The sequence below is a fragment of the Aquila chrysaetos genome, chromosome 9 (genome assembly GCF_900496995.4).
Source record: "Aquila chrysaetos chrysaetos chromosome 9, bAquChr1.4, whole genome shotgun sequence".
Taxonomy (NCBI): Eukaryota; Metazoa; Chordata; class Aves; order Accipitriformes; family Accipitridae; genus Aquila; species Aquila chrysaetos.
The window spans coordinates 26756706-26773885 of NC_044012.1; the positions used below are offsets into that span (position 1 = coordinate 26756706).

The 17180-nt window shown below is 54.5% G+C and overlaps 3 protein-coding genes across 4 annotated transcripts; 2 read left to right on the forward strand and 1 right to left on the reverse strand.

The window, feature by feature from the left end:
• Positions 1–96: 96 nt before the first annotated feature.
• On the forward strand, positions 97–4480 carry PMF1 (polyamine modulated factor 1). Its single transcript, XM_030025237.2, has 5 exons — positions 97–847; positions 968–1073; positions 1542–1642; positions 2409–2604; positions 3016–4480. Exons 1-5 carry the CDS (start codon positions 672–674, stop codon positions 3067–3069), a joined length of 633 nt encoding a protein of 210 aa, XP_029881097.1. The 5' UTR covers positions 97–671; the 3' UTR covers positions 3070–4480.
• Positions 4481–5031: 551 nt separating this feature from the next.
• Positions 5032–6638, forward strand: LOC115345803 (bone gamma-carboxyglutamate protein). 2 transcript variants are annotated; one of them, XM_030025240.2, is made up of 4 exons: positions 5032–5662; positions 5967–6011; positions 6097–6163; positions 6369–6638. In XM_030025240.2, the coding sequence occupies exons 1-4, from the start codon at positions 5602–5604 to the stop codon at positions 6496–6498; spliced, it is 303 nt and encodes a 100-aa protein (XP_029881100.1). In that variant the 5' UTR covers positions 5032–5601; the 3' UTR covers positions 6499–6638. The 2 variants fall into 2 exon arrangements, with proteins under 2 accessions (XP_029881100.1, XP_029881098.1); XM_030025238.2 differs by having other exon boundaries at positions 5048–5662; positions 6366–6638.
• Positions 6639–6717: 79 nt separating this feature from the next.
• Positions 6718–17048, reverse strand: PAQR6 (progestin and adipoQ receptor family member 6). The gene is given in 10 exon segments (XM_030025378.2): positions 6718–8292; positions 8415–8559; positions 8664–8725; positions 8728–8759; positions 8973–9099; positions 9209–9405; positions 9701–9828; positions 10058–10164; positions 10760–11348; positions 11450–17048. Coding segments are annotated over 9 exon segments (1290 nt in total). The 5' UTR covers positions 10980–11348; positions 11450–17048; the 3' UTR covers positions 6718–8020.
• Between the last annotated feature and the right edge of the window lie 132 nt (positions 17049–17180).

Below are 17180 nucleotides of genomic sequence, written 5' to 3' on the forward strand. Positions count from 1 at the left end.
AGGGACCTGACCAGCAGAGATTGCCTGAAAAAAAAATGACAGTGACTGCACACAAAGCTGAAAAAGCCAGGAAAAAACAGGCTAAGGCACATGTAGCACCTGAAACCATGGATTAGTTGCAAGCCCAGATCCTCCTTTACAAACTGAGGTTAGTTCTGGTTAGCTCTTACCAGCAGTGGCTTGACAAGGGAAAAATTGCTTTTCCCTCTCTTTCTGTGCTAAACTTGGATTATTCTTCCCCCTTCAAATTCTTCAGGCTCGATTGTTTTATTTTGTTAAATGATCGAGAATATTAGTCTGTGAGGGGACTCGGGTGGGGGTTTCCACGGGGATCTCAAGAGAGGGACGGCTTATTGTATTTACCGCTCTGCTTCAGGGGCTACCTTGCTGTTTCGAAGCATTTCAGCCCCTTGTGGGTTTTTTTTTTTTATTACTTTTTTTTTTTTAAGGCTCAAGCCCTCCTGCCCAGTCCCGGGGGTGAGCTGTCTTCCGCAGGGCTCGAGGCCCCGCCCCACGGCCCTCGAGGCCCCGCCCCCAGCCTCCCTAAGGGCGCCTCCTCGCGCTTCGCGTTGCCGAGGGGGTGGAGCGCTCCCCTCCCCGCATGCGCAGTCAGCGTGGGCGGGCCCCGCATAACCACCAATGGTAGCGGCGCCGCGCGGTGGCGGCAGCCAATGGGCGGCGGTGGCGCGGCCGTTGGGCGGCTGGACATGGCGGCGGAGCGAGGCGGCCCTGTAGAGGCTGCGGCGGGCGGCGAGGACGGCCCATCCGTCCAGGCGACGCCGGGCCGCGCCGAGGTCTTCGCCACCGTGGTGGACACCTTCCTAGAGAAGCTGGTGGCAGCCGGGAGGTGAGGTGGGAATGAGAGCCGCTCTGTGAGAGCCGGGGCCTGGCCGAGCTCTGCCGAGGGGAGGCCCCGGGCCCGGGCACTGACCCCCCCCCCCCCCTCACTGCCCCTCCGGTTTTGCAGCTACCAGAAGTTTGCAAACTGCTACCGCTGCTTCTACAAACTACAGCCCGAGGTGACCAGGAGCATTTACGATCAGTTTATATCCCAGCTGCAGACGTCCGTCAAGGTGAAAGGGGAAGCAAACCCTTAGGGGCAGGGGCTGGGGGATGCGCCTGCCTTCGGAGGGGCTTCAGGCCCAGGTGTGGAAGTGCTGAACATGTTGCTCTTAAGGGTAGCAAATACATTTCTTGAATGGCAAAACCAGAAAGTTAAGACTGCTCCCCAGAGATTCTTCCAGACCTCTTTGTCTTCTCCAGAAAGAGCTGTGGAATCATAGAATCATTTAGGTTGGAAAAGACCCTTAAGATCGTGGAGTCCAACTGTAAACCTAACACTGCCAGCTCCACTGCTAAACCATGTCCCCAAGCGCCACATCTACATTCTTTTAAATACCTGCAGGGACGGTGACTCAATACATGGTGATTTCCAGGATGTAGCCATTGTCCAGGGAAAAGCGAGGGCTCACAAGCGGAATGATGCCTGTGTCAGTTCAGTTTGGGTCCTGCTGAGTCCCTGTGGTGTACTTCCTTCACAGGATGAGATCCAGGAGGTAAAGAATGAAGGGAACCTGGAGCTGCTCTTTAATTCACTCGATAAGATGGTGGAGGAGGCAAAGAACCAGGAAGAGCCTGCGTGGTATGGATGGTCTGGGGAGCACATATGTGTGGAGGCATATTCCTTCAAGGGCGAAAGTCAGCTCCTGTGTGATGTTAGGGTTGTGTCAATGTGCCCTGTAGGCCTTGTGCTGCAGGGGAGTTTTTTAAACCTCATATATCTTAACAGCAATGTCGTTGCATCTAAATCTTCCGAAAACAAGTTTTATCTGTGCTTCTCTAGGTGATGTATCTATGCTTCCTCAGCACAAGGAGGAGGTTAGTGCTGCTGAGACCAGGGGGAGGTAAACTCGATCCTGAATAACTCAAAAGACTGATGGCATGTTTTAGCCACAGCTACTGTTCTAATAGCAGAGCTCACATCAACACTTCTTGTGGGGATGTCTTGCTCAGGGACTCGGCAGGCACTGGAAGTTTTACACGCTGCCTTTTCTTCACCCTAAAGACAGGCTGGGTCTTTTTAATCAAAAGCATCATCACGATTTCTTGTTTCTGTGTTTGGGGATATTAATTACACCCTGCCTGCCTCCAGGCCTCAGCTAATGGCAGAGTTTTGGGAAGGACTCCTCCTGTTCTTTCACATACAGCATTAGGGGGCTACGCAATGGGGTGCCTGTTAGACACGCACGTTCTAGCTGTCCTCAAGCATCCAGTGCCAGAGGAAAATTGCTGGAGTTGGTGAGCCGATACGTTACGGCAGCAACTCAGCTTCCAACTGAGGTGCGTGAGACTAATTGCTATGCGAGACAGTTGCTCTCTGGTTGTTTCACATCCCAGTTTGTTCCCAGGCGTCCCAGTGGGATCCCAGAAGAGGACATTCGCAGTGCTATGGTGCCGTACCTCCTTAAGCACAGGTCGTACTTGCGGAAAATCCTAAAGGAGAAGGAGGAAGAGAACAGGAAGGTAGCAGAGTCTGTGCTTGCAGGGAGGAATAGGATTGGAGAGCTGCAGCAGCTGATACAAGCTCGCAAACATGCCTGGCAGGTAAAAATAAAAAAGAAACAAATAAAACCCCCTTCTCTTTCTTTGCAGCATCAGCCTGAAAGAAACACTATCCTGTGTTTTGACACAGGGTATCCTATTTGACTAGCAAATGTCTGCACTATATTTAAGCCCTCGACTTATCAAAGGCCTCACCAAGAGCCAAATACTGCCAAAATTGGCCTGGGAGGCCTGGGCATTTTCGCTGGAGATCTTGGATGTTTTTTCCTGTGCCCTGGGTGGGGGTTTCTGTGGGTGAGCCTGTGAGATTAGTGGGTTGTATTCCGTATGTGGTGGGGACGTCAGTGTGTATGACGCTGTGTTTCTACCAATCAGCTTGCTTTGTGTCCTGAGCGCTGGCATCTGCGGAAAAAAGCACTTTGCTGAGTTCCATGGTGGTTGTTTTCCTTCCAGGCAATTAGTAAAGAGCAACGAGAACTCATCATGACATTCAAGGAGCCCCAGTGAGGACACGGGGAGTTTCTGCACGTTTCGTGGGGGGAGTTTATCCTCATATTGGAAGCGTGGACAATGCGGTGGGAAGCGGGACTCTGTATGTGGTGTATACAAACCACGCAAACTCACATTCTTCTTGTCAGGCCAGAAGAAACTTGCAGTGGGACTGAAAAGCTGCTGGACTTGCACAATTAGGTCAAAGTTTGTGAAGAAATAAAAAAGAACACAGCAGGATCTTTGGAAATAGATGACAATTTCCTATTCCTTGCTCAGCTCAACAGGGAGGAGAATCCTACAGGTCTGATAGCCAGAGCATGTCTGTACACTCACACGCTTTTTTAGTGCTGTGATAGGCATGACTCTAGCTGACTAAAGCCAAATTTGTGACCTTGCAGGTATTTCAGATGTGCATTAGAGAAAAATAGGTACCTTATGCACAGAGGCTGTGCTGTGCACAGGAATGAGGAGCCAGCAAGCTGTAGCACACAAAGCCCGCAGTCGGGTAAATGCTACCATGGCATTTTGTACAGCTGGAGCATAAATAGCCACGTTGGACTCTTGCCGCGTTTTTGCAGTGTTCATTTTCAGTATCTGTGTGTTTAAACAATTGTTCACCTGTGACCCATCAGAACAGACATGTCAGCAGCTGCTTTATTACAGCAAGTTCCTCGTTGCCATTTATTCTTTTTTTCCAGTTATTTTCCAACCCTGCTCCCCTCCCAGCCAATACGCACTGAGGGCGCTTCTCTGAGGACCGCAGTGTGAAGGATCCGGGGAGGTGCCATTGTGTGTGTGGAGATGAGCAGAGGTTAGAATGGCCCTGCCTCGACTTTGTGGGCTCATGGCAAAAGGATTTAATGTTTTCCTGTGAAACCTCCACGTTGACTCCTGGAACCAAACTGGGTTTGGTTTTACCCATCTGGAGTTGTTCATTACCGTCTCATCAGAAGTTTGCCAGCCAGGGAAGCAGGGACTCACTGGAGTCTGCCTGGTGGGGCATTAATGAAGCCCTGCAAGTGAGGTGTATCTTCAAAATGGAGAAAAAGTCCTTCCTCTGGGCTGGATGGATAAAGAGGAGAGTCTTACTGAGCCTGACACGGACTGATGATGAGTCTATTTCCAACAGACACCAGCTCTGCCAAGGGCAGCAGGTTCTCTGGTCACCTGTTGTTCCTCCTCACCTGTTGTGCTCTTTGGCTGTTAGTGCCTCCCATCCCAAGGAGAGGCTGTGCCCTGCGTGGTGGGGAAGTAATACAAACTCTGACAACAACAGTGGCAATTTCCACCAAGCGCAAGCCTCTGTTTTCAATTAGAGGCAGCCAGAGACTGCGACTGACTGACTTAGGCATATTTTCCTTCTGTCGTAAACAAGACTTCCCTTGCTGCATTATAATCTAAATAAATTGGAGCTGTTGTTCCCCCAGTCTTGGCTCCTGCTGCGTGTGCTTGGCCTGCATACTCTATAGTTTATGGGTTTGTTTGACAAAGGCTCTGGCTTCAGCATTTCTCTCTTCCTCCGCCCTAAAGGCTCTGGTTCCGCTTTTCAAGACAGGGCTGGGATTTATAGGATCTGAAAGTCTGGAAAGTGGTCAGGATCCCAAAGAGGAATGTCACCCCAGGCGGCCCTGGGGGCTCCCACTGCTCAGAGCCCTCCTGGAGTTAAATAGGAGCAAACTCCAGAGGTGGGTGAGCACTGCTGGGGTCTTCTGGTGAGTAGGAAGTAAAAGGATATATGAACAAGAGATCTCCAGCTGCTCCGCTCCCCTTCACCTCTGCTCGGTGCCTGAACCACAGCAGTAGCACACTTTATATTCTCGCAAAGCCCTGTTTTGGGGTTTTAAGAGGTGCTGGACTTCTTTCCAAGGTCCTCTTTCTGGGAGCAGGCACTGCCTGGGGCCCCAGCCCTGACACACAGCATCTGCCCATGGGATGTGGCATGGGAGACCTGTGTGGAGACAGAGGGCAAGGGCGCCTGCTCACCCTCTCCTCCTGGGTCACAGCAGTCAGCCCCGGCAAGGGGCTGTGACAAAGATGCCACAGAAGGAGCACGTGCTGGTCCCCGAGGCAAAAACTGGCCAACAAGCCCCCAGTGGCCTTGCGCAGAAAGGAAAACCCCACAGGTTTTGGCAGGAAACTCCTAGCGTGGTGGCAACCCTGCTGGGATCCAGCAGTGGGAACTGGGACAGACCAGTCAGTGACTGGGGAGTGCAGTGAGGGGTCCCACCAGTGCCCCATCTCCCATCCCAGTTAGGGATGGGTGGGGACTGGGTGCTGCCAGGCCGGCAGGGCTAGGGCCCACCAGCGAATCTCCACTGGCCTGGGGCCACGCTTCCCTCCCTGTGGGCTCTGGCCGGTCACGGGGGAACTGAGTTCACCCCAAACCACAATTGCCGCCTGTGCTGGCGGCTCCCGGCCCCGGCGGATGTGCTGGAAATAACCCTGGCGGGGCTGCGGGGCCCCTCCTTGGCGGTGGTTGCAGCATCCTATAAAGTCTCTCAGGGACCAGGGGCTCCACCGAGCACAGCACCCGTGCAGAGAGGCACCATGAAGCCCCTCGTCCTGCTCACCCTCCTGGCCCTCCTCACCCTTGGCCTCTGCCGCAGAGGTACGGGGTAGTCCGGGACGGGACGGGGTGATGGGGACTGGGGCTGGGGCAGGGGGGATGCCGTAGGAAAGGCTCTGCTGTGAGCTGGAGGGAGCAAAGGGGCTTGGAGAGAAGTTTGCTGAGCCTTGGGGTGGAGAGAGCAGGGGGACAGGGATGGGGACACCCTTTGGCAGGGGTCTGGGTGAGGGGTCGGGGGGGGGAGTTGGGATGAGACCCCCAAAAGGAGGAGCGGGGTGAGGGCACAGCCTGCACAGGGCCTTCCAGAGCCCATCAGCTGCCCTGACTGTGCCGTGCCATCCTTCAGCTGCTGACCGCTCTCTCAGCGCAGATGACTCGCCCAGCTCCGAAGGTGAGTGTCTGCGGCCAGATTCGTCCCTGCTGCCCCAGGGACAGGGGCACCCAGCCCTCCCTGACCCCCTGCTATGTCCCCGCAGCCTTCGTCTCCAGACGCGCCAGCGCCGAGGTGGTGCGGAGACACAAGAGGAGTTACATCTATGACAGGTAGTGCTTGACCCCATTGTGCTGGGGACTGTGTCCCCCCCCTCCGGGTGACACTGGGGTGGGGGAGCACACATTCCCCATCCACCATATCATAAAATGAAATCCTGTTTTTGGGAGGGGCCCTGATGGCTGGGCCCTGCCCCAGAAGCCTCCAGCCCCCATGGGGCCGGGGTACCCTCCAGTATCCCTCATCCATCCCCAGCAGCGTCTATGGTGCCGTGCGTGACCCACTGGAGGCCAAGCGTGAGGTGTGTGAGTTCAACCCTGACTGCGATGAGCTGGCCGACCACATCGGCTTCCAGGAAGCATACCGGCGCTTCTACGGCCCCGTCTAGCTCCCACCACGCCCCCCCCCCCAGCCATGCTGTGGCCCTGCAGGTGCTGGGTCTGAGCTCAGAGCAACCTCCCTCGAGCAGCCCTCCTTTTACACCCCCTTCTGTTAACCATGAAAAGAAATAAATGCACAAATGGTGTAGCCAGCTTGTTCCTAGTCTGAGGGGATGGGTGTGAGACCACTGTGGAAGTGCCCCATGTCATCCCCATGAGGTTGAGGACCCCCGGGCTCTTCCTCCCTCTCCCAACACCCAAAGGCTCCAGGGCAGAGCAGTGTCCATCACCACCCGGTGTCTGTCCCTGGCAATAATGAGCCCAGCACTTGCACCATTATTCCAGTTTAATTTAAAGCTGCTTGTCCCAAGCATGGGGTTATTAGGGGGCAGTGGGACTGCTCGATGTGCCCGAGCCCTGCACCCTTCCCAGCGGCAGGATTGCCTTAGCAAACCACCATTTCATTAAGGCTGGGGTTGGCAGGGGAAGTGGGGGAGATTGGGACCCTAGTCCCATGCATGGTGCTCTACCTGGCCACATTCCTTCCTGCATACCCAGCATGCACATGCATGTGAGCATGCCTTATGCTGGGGGGGCTGCTGGGGTCTGTGTCTCCTATCCCCCTGAACTACCTGCAATGTTGCTGCTGGGTTCCCCACACAGGGCAACATACCTCCCCTGCCCCACATTCATCTCCTGTATGGCCCTGGCCACGGCTCCTGGGGTCCCATGGCACAGGACCCCTGCCCCAAGCTGCCTGGCTCAGCCAGGGCACTGGGGCCAACTCCATGCCAGGCACTGACCCCTGCTCCCACAAAACATGCCCTTTGCCAGTCCTCTGCACCCTCACCTCAAGCCCAAATCCCTCAGCTCTGCCTCCAGCCCCAGACCCGTCAGCCCTTGGCTGCGCCCAGGGACCCAGTGCCTGACACTGAGCAATGGCTGGGCTGCAGTGGGGCCATGCATGCTGCAGCAAGAACATGCACACTGTGTTGGAGCTGTGCACATCACATCAGGGCCACTGGTACTGCAGCTCACCCCTGCTGGGCTGTGACAATCCTGGCTACACATGTGCACGCGCGTGCACGTGCGCGCGCGCGCGCGCACACACACACACACACACAACCTGCTGGGAAAAGGGCCAGTGCAGTGGTCCATGGATTTGGGGGTCCCACGCCCTAGGGCTGAGGCAGGGTGCCTCCGTGCAGGCTGCTACATGGGTTAGATACAGCATAAGTGTGCTACAGTGCCCTCCCTGCAGTGATGAGTATGATTAGCCGTATTTAAAAGGTGGGGAAACTGAGGCATGGGGATGGGGATGGGGTGGGCGGCTTGGCTGCCTGCAGAGGGACCAGGGTGAGAGGGGGACACACTTCACCTCATGAAACTCCAAGATATCCAACAGCAAGCCCCAGGTGTCTGAGCCCCTTACCCTATTCTCCCCACACTTGGGGTGGGGGGAGCTCTGGGGTGTGCCAGGATGTCTGGGTCCCCACAGCCCCTTGCAGCCCAGCCACTCACCCCACAACATCATGGGTCCCTACAGCGCCCAGCCTCAGTGGGGACGCCTGGGGGGCTGACAAAGCTGCCAGGCGCCCGGGGCAAGGCAGCGGTGAAGGCGCCGATGATGGCAGCATTGCCCAAAAAGGCCAGTCCGGCAGTGTCAAAGGTGCCGGGGAGGCCGGGGGCAGGCAGGTGGCCCTGCAGCCAGGCCCGACGTGAGCACACATCACAGAGGATGGCCTCCAGCTGGAAGTGGGTGCCCAGCACAGCGCAGATGTGGAAGAGCTGGTGGCTGTGTCCTACCAGAGTGAGAGGCCAATGTCACCCCTGGGTGCTGGGACTCCTTGCCCAGCTCTTGCTGCAAGGGGTTGCTTTGGGGGCAGGGGGGACTGGAGCTGTGGCACTGGGGGCTGCTGCTCACCGATGTAGTCGAAGCGGCCGGGCGCCAGGCGCTCAGGCAAGTGGGATGCGAAGAGGAATCCAGTGAGCAATGCAAAGAGGAGGTGGTAGCAGTACCCAGCCATAGCCTCATTCCAGGAGCAGTTACTCCAGAAGCAGAAGAGAAGCTGCAGATAGACGGGTGAGGAACAGGCTGGGACCACCTCTGGAAGCACCCTGTGACCCCTGTGGTGGTGGCACCTGACCCCTGCCCCAGGACACCCCGACTCACCTGGCAGAAAAGCGGGATGTTGTCATAGAGGAAGGGGTACACAAAAGCCGCCGTCCGCATCCCTTGCTCAGCCTGGGATGCTCCAGCTCAGGGAAGATGTGAAGGGCAAATGGGGAAGGGGGTGCAGTGACCCCTGTCAGCCCCCACAGCGAGGACTCTGCAAGCACCTTGGCTTTGGGCCAGACCCACTGCCTGAGCAGGGGGACCCTCCCCAGAGACACTCTGCAGGACCCCAACACTGAGAAGGAGGAAACCTCCAGCCCCAGTTTCCATCCAGCTACAGCGCTGGTGCTTTTACCCAAAACATACCGGGAGTAGCAAGAGAGGCCGGTGCAGACAAAGGAGTTAAAAGCAGCCATGGGGACAAAGTAATGGTGCAAAACGCCACTAACCCAGTGGTCTGGCATTGCGTAGGCACCATAGGCAAATGCACAACCTGCAAAAGAAATGCAGCATCATGGGGCCAGCGGCTCCCTGTCCATGCCTGCCCCCGATGCCTGCCCCCATCCCTATCCCCATGCCAGTCCCTCTCTGGAGTGGCTCACCCAGGCTGAGGGCTCCATAGTCGCAGAAGTAGCAGATATGGCGGGCGCGCGCCGACATGGAGCTGAAGGTGTGGGCGCAGCTGGAGGCAAAGGGGTAGAGGCAGACAAGCAGCAGGTAGATGAGCAGGGGCCAGTGGTAGGGCTCCTGGCAGAAGTCCAGGGAGGATGAGAGCACCAGGAAGCGCCACACAAAATACCTGCGGGCACAGCATATATTGAGGTTAGATCCATCCCTGTCCCTATCCCCATCCCTGTCTCTGTCCCTACCACCAGCCTCATCTCCATCCTTTCTTTGTCCCTGTCTCCATCCCCTCCTCACCCCCATGCTTGTCCCCATCCTTGTCCCCATTCCCATCTCCATCCTTTCATCATTCCCATCCTTGTCCCTGACTCCATACCCAGGTCCATCCCCATTCCTGTCTCTATCCTGTACCCTGTGCCCAATGCCATTCCTATTCACATCTTCATCTCTGTCCCTGTCCCCATCCTCACCAGGTCGGTAGGAAGTGTGTCCAGATGTTGACTGTCTCATTAGTCATCTGGAAGGAGTTGAGGATGCAGTCAAGGGCTGAGCTCTTGGGGTGCTGGTACCCTGCCATGATCCCATCCTCCCAGAAGATCTGCAGGGACAGTGGGGCTGGTCAGAGGACATGCCAGGGGGAGTGGGGCAGCCCCAAAGAACTGCTCTGGCCTCGTGGTGGGTGGGGAAACTGAAGCAGGATGGGCTGGGAGTCTCTCACCAGCTGGAGCAAGGTTGGGTGGGGAGTCCAGGTGATTTTCCACCTTGGATGAGGGAACTGGGGGGAAAAGCCTGGGGGCAGAGCCCCACCATCACCCAGCCACACGTACCCGAGGCACCTGATGGACCCTGAAGATCTGCGGCAGCTTTATCGTCAGCATGGCGGGGCCGAGGTGCTCAGAGCTAGAGGCGGGGGCGCTGGGCCACAGCCCATGTCCTGTGGAGATGGGACAGAGTCCACTGGGTGACAGGAGTGGGGCTGCAGGAGCCAACACAGCAACCTCCAGGTGGGCTCTCGGCTTGGGTCAGTGGCTTTTTCCAGGGATGCGATCAGCAAAGCCTGCTCCCTGTTTGACTCTTCCAGAGAACCATGGCGGGGGTGTGGGTGGGGTGTCTGAGCAGGATCAGGCTGCCCCAGGCCCAGGATGGGGTGAGCACAACGGGGCCAGGGGTGGGGGCTGCAGCAAAAAGCCAGATCCTGCCCTCATCCCCTACCCCACTGCATCCTCCGTCCCCGTGGAGGCTCCTGACCGCGTTTACTTGCTCTGAGGATCTCCCTGGTAGACGCAGGCTTAGGACCAGGCCACCGTGGAGGGGGCAAAGCCCCATGGATGCCCTGCAGCCCCCCCGAGCCCTGGCCCAGCCCAAGAGGTTGTGTTACGCAGGGGCCAGGATGAAGCAGGACACCGAACTCAGCAGCTGGAGAAGGGTTTCTCCAGTGGGGAAACTGAGGCACGGCACAGGGAAAGCAGCCCAGCAGCATGAGGGCAGTCCTGAGTGTTCCCACCCCCCCCCCCCAGCCCAAAACTCACCCAGTGGTTTACAAGGGGAGGAAAAAAAGGAAAAAACCAAAACAACCTGAAAGCGTCCGGAGACACTTCCCACCACCCTGCATGGAGCAGGAGAGCGGAGCCGGCGAGGAGCACTGCTGGGGTGGTGGGTGATGCCGTGCTGGGAGCCCCCTCCTTGCCACCACAGGCCAGGGGTCTCAGACCCACCACTGTCGCTCGCAGCCATTCTTCCCGGCTGCATTCCTGGGCTGTGGAAAGTTGCCAAAATGTCCCTCCCCGGCAGCTCCTGCTCATTGGTGGAAGGGGCAGTCAGGGCTTCTCTGGGGGGGGCTCAAAGGGAGATTTGTGCTGGACACGCCGCCTGTCCTGTCATGGCCTTGCTGCCTGCTTTGGCCGAAATCCCCCCAATTCCCCCCCCAGTGCAAGACCCCCTCACCATGCATGGCGGGGGGTTTGCCCCTAGTGTGCTGCTGGACGGGCACGTGTGCCTCCATCGGTGGAGGAACTATTGGAAAGTGGCTCCAGGCATCAGACTTTAAATGCCAACGAGCTCTTCAGCTGGGAGAGCTGGGGTGGGTGGTGGAGCCAACTGCCAGGTCCACACAGGGACCTACAGCAAACAGCCACCAGGTTACACTGCAGGGTCCCACAAGCGTGATGGAAAGAGGTGCAGAAAGCAAAAGCAAGTTTGGGAAAGCATCCCCAACTGACCTGATGGCGTCCCACTGGCACAAGGAGGGCTGGAGGTGGCTCAGGCTCAGTCCATGGGAGCAAATGCCAGCAGAGGCATCCAAGCCACAGTCAGATGGAGCCACGGTTCAGGAAGAGGGTTGAACTGTGAGCTGGACCGATGCTTTCAAAGCCCGCATCTTTGGGGATTTATTTACCCCCAGAGGGCTCATGTTCCCGGCTCAGCCGTGGGTGCTGGGCACAGCGTGGGGAGCCACAGCTCCCCAGGACAAGGAGCTCAAATCCACCATGCTCGGTACAAAGAGCCACAGGCGCAAGGCTGATCTGCATACAGGGCTCTGGTGCACTGGCAGCCCTGGCCAAGGGGAAGCTGCGTTTCTCTGGCCGGCGTTGCCAGGTCAGTGGGAGCGTTTGGGGTCTTGCTGCCTGCCTGCAAAGGGGCGTGCTCTATCCATGCAGGGATGCAGGCCCTGGTGCTGAAAAGCCCCTCCAAAATAACCTGCGTGAAGCACAGCAAACCCTGGGTGAGGACCTATTCGGCGCAGGGAAATGCCATCTCTGTGTGGGGAGAAGTGGGAAGCAGAGGTGCAGAGAGGGTGGGGAATGGCTGCTGAGCAGGGCTGGAAAGAGGGAGGCTCCTGCAGCTTTCCGAGGACTCAGCACCCAAATGAGTAGGAGGACCAGGAGTCCCAGCTCTTGATCAGAGTTACAATTTTGCAGGAGCAAAATTTTGCAGTTCATTTCCAGTGTGAGGGGTGTGGGCCAGACCCCACGGATGGGGCACTCCTTGCAGCAACATGCTGCCTATGCCAACTTGAAAACGGAGACACAGTGTTTGTTAACAGGGCAGGTAGCACATCCACAGCCCCCACCAAGGCCATTAATGCTGGGCAGCGTCTTGGCACAGACCTTGCAAGCTAGAAGGAGCCTTTCCAGCCCCTTTGGAGGGGACAGAGCTGGCAGTGACAGGTCCCTTTTGTGCCACCGCAGGCAGTGGCTTTGGGACACAGGGCACGTCTCGCCTCGCAGGAAGAAGTTGCCCGTGGCTTATTCTCCCACTAAAGACTGAAAGCCGGATTTGCCTTTTCACAACCTCCCTCTCCAACCTTCCCACTGCTGGCAGCCTCCAAAGAACTGGAGCCTAAGAGTAAATTATATTGGTGCCTGGCTCAATGCTTTACGCTAGCAGAGAAAATAAAGGAGCTTTGGTGTGAATGAATACAGGGAATGGAAGATTCCCCCCCCAAAAAACACACACCCCCAGCTTCCCTAGTCGCCAGTGCCTGGCATGGACCCTCACTGAGCATGACTTCAAGCATGCTGCCCAGCTCTGCACCTGAAACCAAGCCTCTTAAAGGCACCTCGAATTAACACTTAAAAGTCACACATTTTAAAAAATGTATACTTTCCACCCCCCCTTTTAAAACCAAGCTGAGCAGGCGCCCAATAAAGCACTGCAGTTATTTTTGCTGATCCCACTGTTGCTGGGGTTGGGGACGCTCCTGCGGGCAGCAACATGCAGAGTCCTGTCAAGAGGATGAACCCATCCTGAACCACAAAGGCAGCGAGCAAAGAGGAAAGGAACAAAGGAAATACTATTCCTGCTATAGGGATAAGGAAGGGACCCACCTACATTTCATCCTATCAAATCAAAAGCAAACCAAGGTTATGCTTTCCTTCACTCGAGTCAAATAACATTCAGAGGATTTGGGAATGGCAAAGCTTTTTTTTCTGAAAAGCAGAAAGTTTGGTCAGCAAAGCTCACAGTTGAAGGTGGATTCTTATATAAAAAATGTACCCATCTCTGGGACTGCGTAGGAAAAACACAGGCTGGGCTGGGAATCACCACAAAACAAGAGGTACAAACATCTCATATTTTATTAAGCTAGTCAATGTGTTCAGATCACAGTCAAGACACATGCCGTGAGAGCCCCCAAGCTCCTCCTCGTCCCAGCTGGGGTCCAACAGCCATCCCATCGGTCCCCCAGTGAGAGCTATATAAGCACAAATCCACAGGCTGGGCTTTTTTGTGCTAGAAAAGGAGGACTGAGGGAGAGATGATTGTCCCTCGCCTCAAACCAAGCAACAGTCCTCTCCCTGCCAGCAGACAGAGACAGGATGAGTGACACAGGGATCCTGTGCCAACCCTCCTGCCCTTCTCCATTCTCGCAGCCACCCCGTTTTCCCCACCCTGTTTTCTGCCCCAGACAGACTGGCTAGCTCTGCTGGATGACAAGAAGGAAAAAAAAAATATATAATCTAAGATGCAAGCAAAGATCCAAGGCATTGCAGGTGGCATCGAGCTGAGCAAGGATGGGAGCAGAGGAAGAGTCGCTTGGCACAGCCCATGAAACCACTGAGCAGAAGTCCAACAAGCACCAGAGTGACTGTGTCCACTGACAATGGCATGGGGACAGCCCCTGGCCCCTGCGCTGCCTCCATGGGAAACCCAGCGAGCTTCACCCACCACAAACCTGTGCTCTCCCAGCTTGGGGTCACCCTATAAACTTCCAAGAGCTCAACATGGTGGTAACGAAAAGAAAATCAAAACCAAGAAACACACAAAAACACATTAAAAACAATGCTTTCAGCCCACAAGATTGTTTTTCTTTTTGCTCTCCTTCCCAGCACAGTGGGCGTTACAGGACTAGCTTGGAGCTGGTCTTAGCAAGCCTTGAGTTGGTACAGAAATAGCACCATATGGATTAGCAGTGGACCAGAGCTAGCTTTCACAAAGCTCCATCACCGCATGACGCTAGCTTGGCGAGTCAGTTTGTGGCTCTCTCTCAGGCTGGCATGAATATGCTGTGGTGAGCTCTCGGGAAACCCCAGCCACAGCACTCGGGAGCCATGGGCAGAGCAGCATGCCAGGATACATGGAGCCTCTCTACTGACCTTCCAAGTTTCCTTTAGCCCTGGAGAACTGCTTAGCATCAGCAAGCAACACAACAGGCCAGGGAAGTTGGCCTCCTGCTTTTGGCTTCTAGGTTGGGACTTGGAAGAGATGCACCAAATCCTGTGTTGGGCAAACTGGCACAGGCCCTTGGACATAGCAGATCTGTATCAATTTATACCCAGGGAGGGTATTCCAACTCATCGTGAGTGCTGGGATTGGGGCTAAGAAGTGTCTTCCTTTACCCCAATCCTGAAGATGTCAAGTTGAGCCTCCATTAGAAGCCAACACTTGCCAGAGGACACAGCTTGTCATCTTCCAAGGCCACTCTGCAGCTATGCTGTTCTGGAGCTTTTAAGTCTCCCACTTTTTCAGCTTTGTGTATCTCTGACTGGGGATGTGCATCCAAAAAAAAATTCATTAGGTCCTCAGCCATAGTTGCATGTTCTGAAGAGGAAGCAGGGTGGCACATGGATCTTTCAGGTGTCTTTTTTAAAAGGTTACTATCCCTCCCCACTCAGCCCAGAGGTACAGTGTACTGAAAGGTGCTACTGGGCAGTTAAGATTCCCCGTTGAAGGGCTAGGGTGTTTTCCTCCTCTCCAGGTGTGCAAAACCTCAGGGTAATATTAAAACAAGCCCTCAGGAGACCAGGGCAGTTACTAAGAGATGGCTATGAGGAAAGTAAGGCAACAGCTTTGCTGCCTTTTAGAAAGAAGCCCTCTGATTTCACCGTGTGGCCCCTAAGTAGGCTCACTGCAGCTCAGCAACATCTTGTTACAGAAATGTCAAGTTTATTTACTTTCGTTCTTAAACTGACTTCTGTGTTCAGCCCAAACAAACCATCAGTCTGATTCAGGACATGGATGGACTGTGTTAGCCCATCTTCTGTACTGGACTGTGATCCCTTGCTCCCACCTCGTTCAATGACAGCACCAACCTTGTCTGCTGCCCTGACCCCATAGCACTTGACTCCCAGCTCTCATCCTGCACCACCAGCAGCCTGGGGAGCTGTATGAACCAAGACACTTGTGATCGGCATGACAGGCATTCCCTTTTGGTTGCTGCTTTATTTGCATTGCTCTTTTCTCCCCTCAAGATCTAGCTGTGGACAAGGGAATACCTGGCCCAGAGCAAAGCTGAGGAATGCCTCCAGCTCCTTGCTATTTTGATTTCAGCCAAGCAATACTCTTTTTTTTTTTTTTTTTTTTTTTACCAACCCCAAGCGCGCGCTTTGCACTATGGAGCCAGAAGGGAATGACAATTAGGCCTCTCAGGACTGCAAACACAACCAGGCTTCAGCTCAAGCAGACCTCCAGAAGAGAGTTGCAGACTGCAGACTCTTCTGATGTGCTTTGCAGCAAGGCAGATGGTTTTCTTAAGCAGCAGGGGAAGAAAAAAAAAAAAAAAAAAAAAAAAAAGCAAAGACCACCAGCTATCCATCCCACTGAGCCAGGCTTCCACCGAACAAGCAGTGTATCTCAATAACTGAGCAGCACTCTCCAAGTCAACTAAGGGGCAGAAGGGGAGCCGACTGCTCTCCACTTCACCACACTGCTCTGGCTCATACACCGAAGGACAAGTCCCACAGGGTGATTCTCTTTTCTTTTCCCACCCCATCAAACAAAAATAATGAGCTAGACAAACAAATGGCTTCAAATAAAAACACTGGTAGCACTGGAGGAAAGAGTGACTGACAAGCTTCACAGCCCATCTTAGATCTCTAAGAACACCCGAGATGAGCTAGAGTCTTTGACCTGCCGTTCTGCTTATGTTGTTTCCTTGGCTTAGCCTAGGAAAGCACCGCAAGTTTCAGGAGAAGCTGCAAAAGGAAAAACCTGTAGGGAAACCCTGCCACTCTACAGCCTCCACCTGCCTTTCAGACCACAAGGTATGGACCTTGTACGGCCAGCTCCAGCTGTAACTTAAAGCTTGGCATTTCTCTCTGCTGTGCTACAAGGCTGCATGCTGCAAAGGAACTGAAACTGGAATATAAATGAATCCTCTGGGACTTGTGCTGGTTTTTTTTGTTTTTACCTGAAAACAAGGAACATCCTGCCACTCCAGTACAATGCGTCATGCTAGGAAGTCTGCACAGATTGGAGTATGTTACTTGTCTTTCCATATTACACCCCTTTTGTAGCAGCTTCTGGCTGACCCATGTGAAAAAACGCGCAAACGTAGAAGACAGTGGTTTTAACTTGCATAGCTGCTGTTAGTTCATGTGGATGGAGACATCTGTTTCTTGAGTACATTGACACAGATGAATTACAAAGAGGCCGTTCAGGCTATCTCCCACCGCTCTGCTGTCGTGGGGGCAACCCGTTTCTTCCTTTCCCAGGATCAGCATGTGACAGGATGTCAGACACAGGTTGCTTGAGATGCTGTCAGGGTGGAGGTCTGAAAGGTCCCTCACAGGTCACATGGGGAATTAGCTCTTCCAGCATCCGTCCAGGTAGCATCATCCTTTCTTTTTGGGATGCTAAAAGCACTGAACGGTTTGTGAGCTCAGTCCTCCTGGGCAATGGCGGTCACTGCGCTGCCTTTGCCTGGAGGGATGTGAGGAGGGGGGTTACACTCAAGTTCTGCCACCCTCTCTAGCATGGCATAGCAGCAGCAGTATGTCAGAACAACCAGAAAAAGAGATAATGGCTTTGAGATCCTCCTTCCTCCTCCACACCTCACTGCAAGATTTAGAAGGGGAAGGGAAAAAAAGAAAAAAAAAAAAAAAGGAGAAAAAAAAAAAGGAGAAAAAAAAAAGGAGAAAAAAAAAGGAGAAAAAAAAAGGAGAAAAAAAAAGGAGAAAAAAAAAAGGCATGAAAAAAAAGAGGATACAAACAAGGAGAAAAAAGGATGAAAAA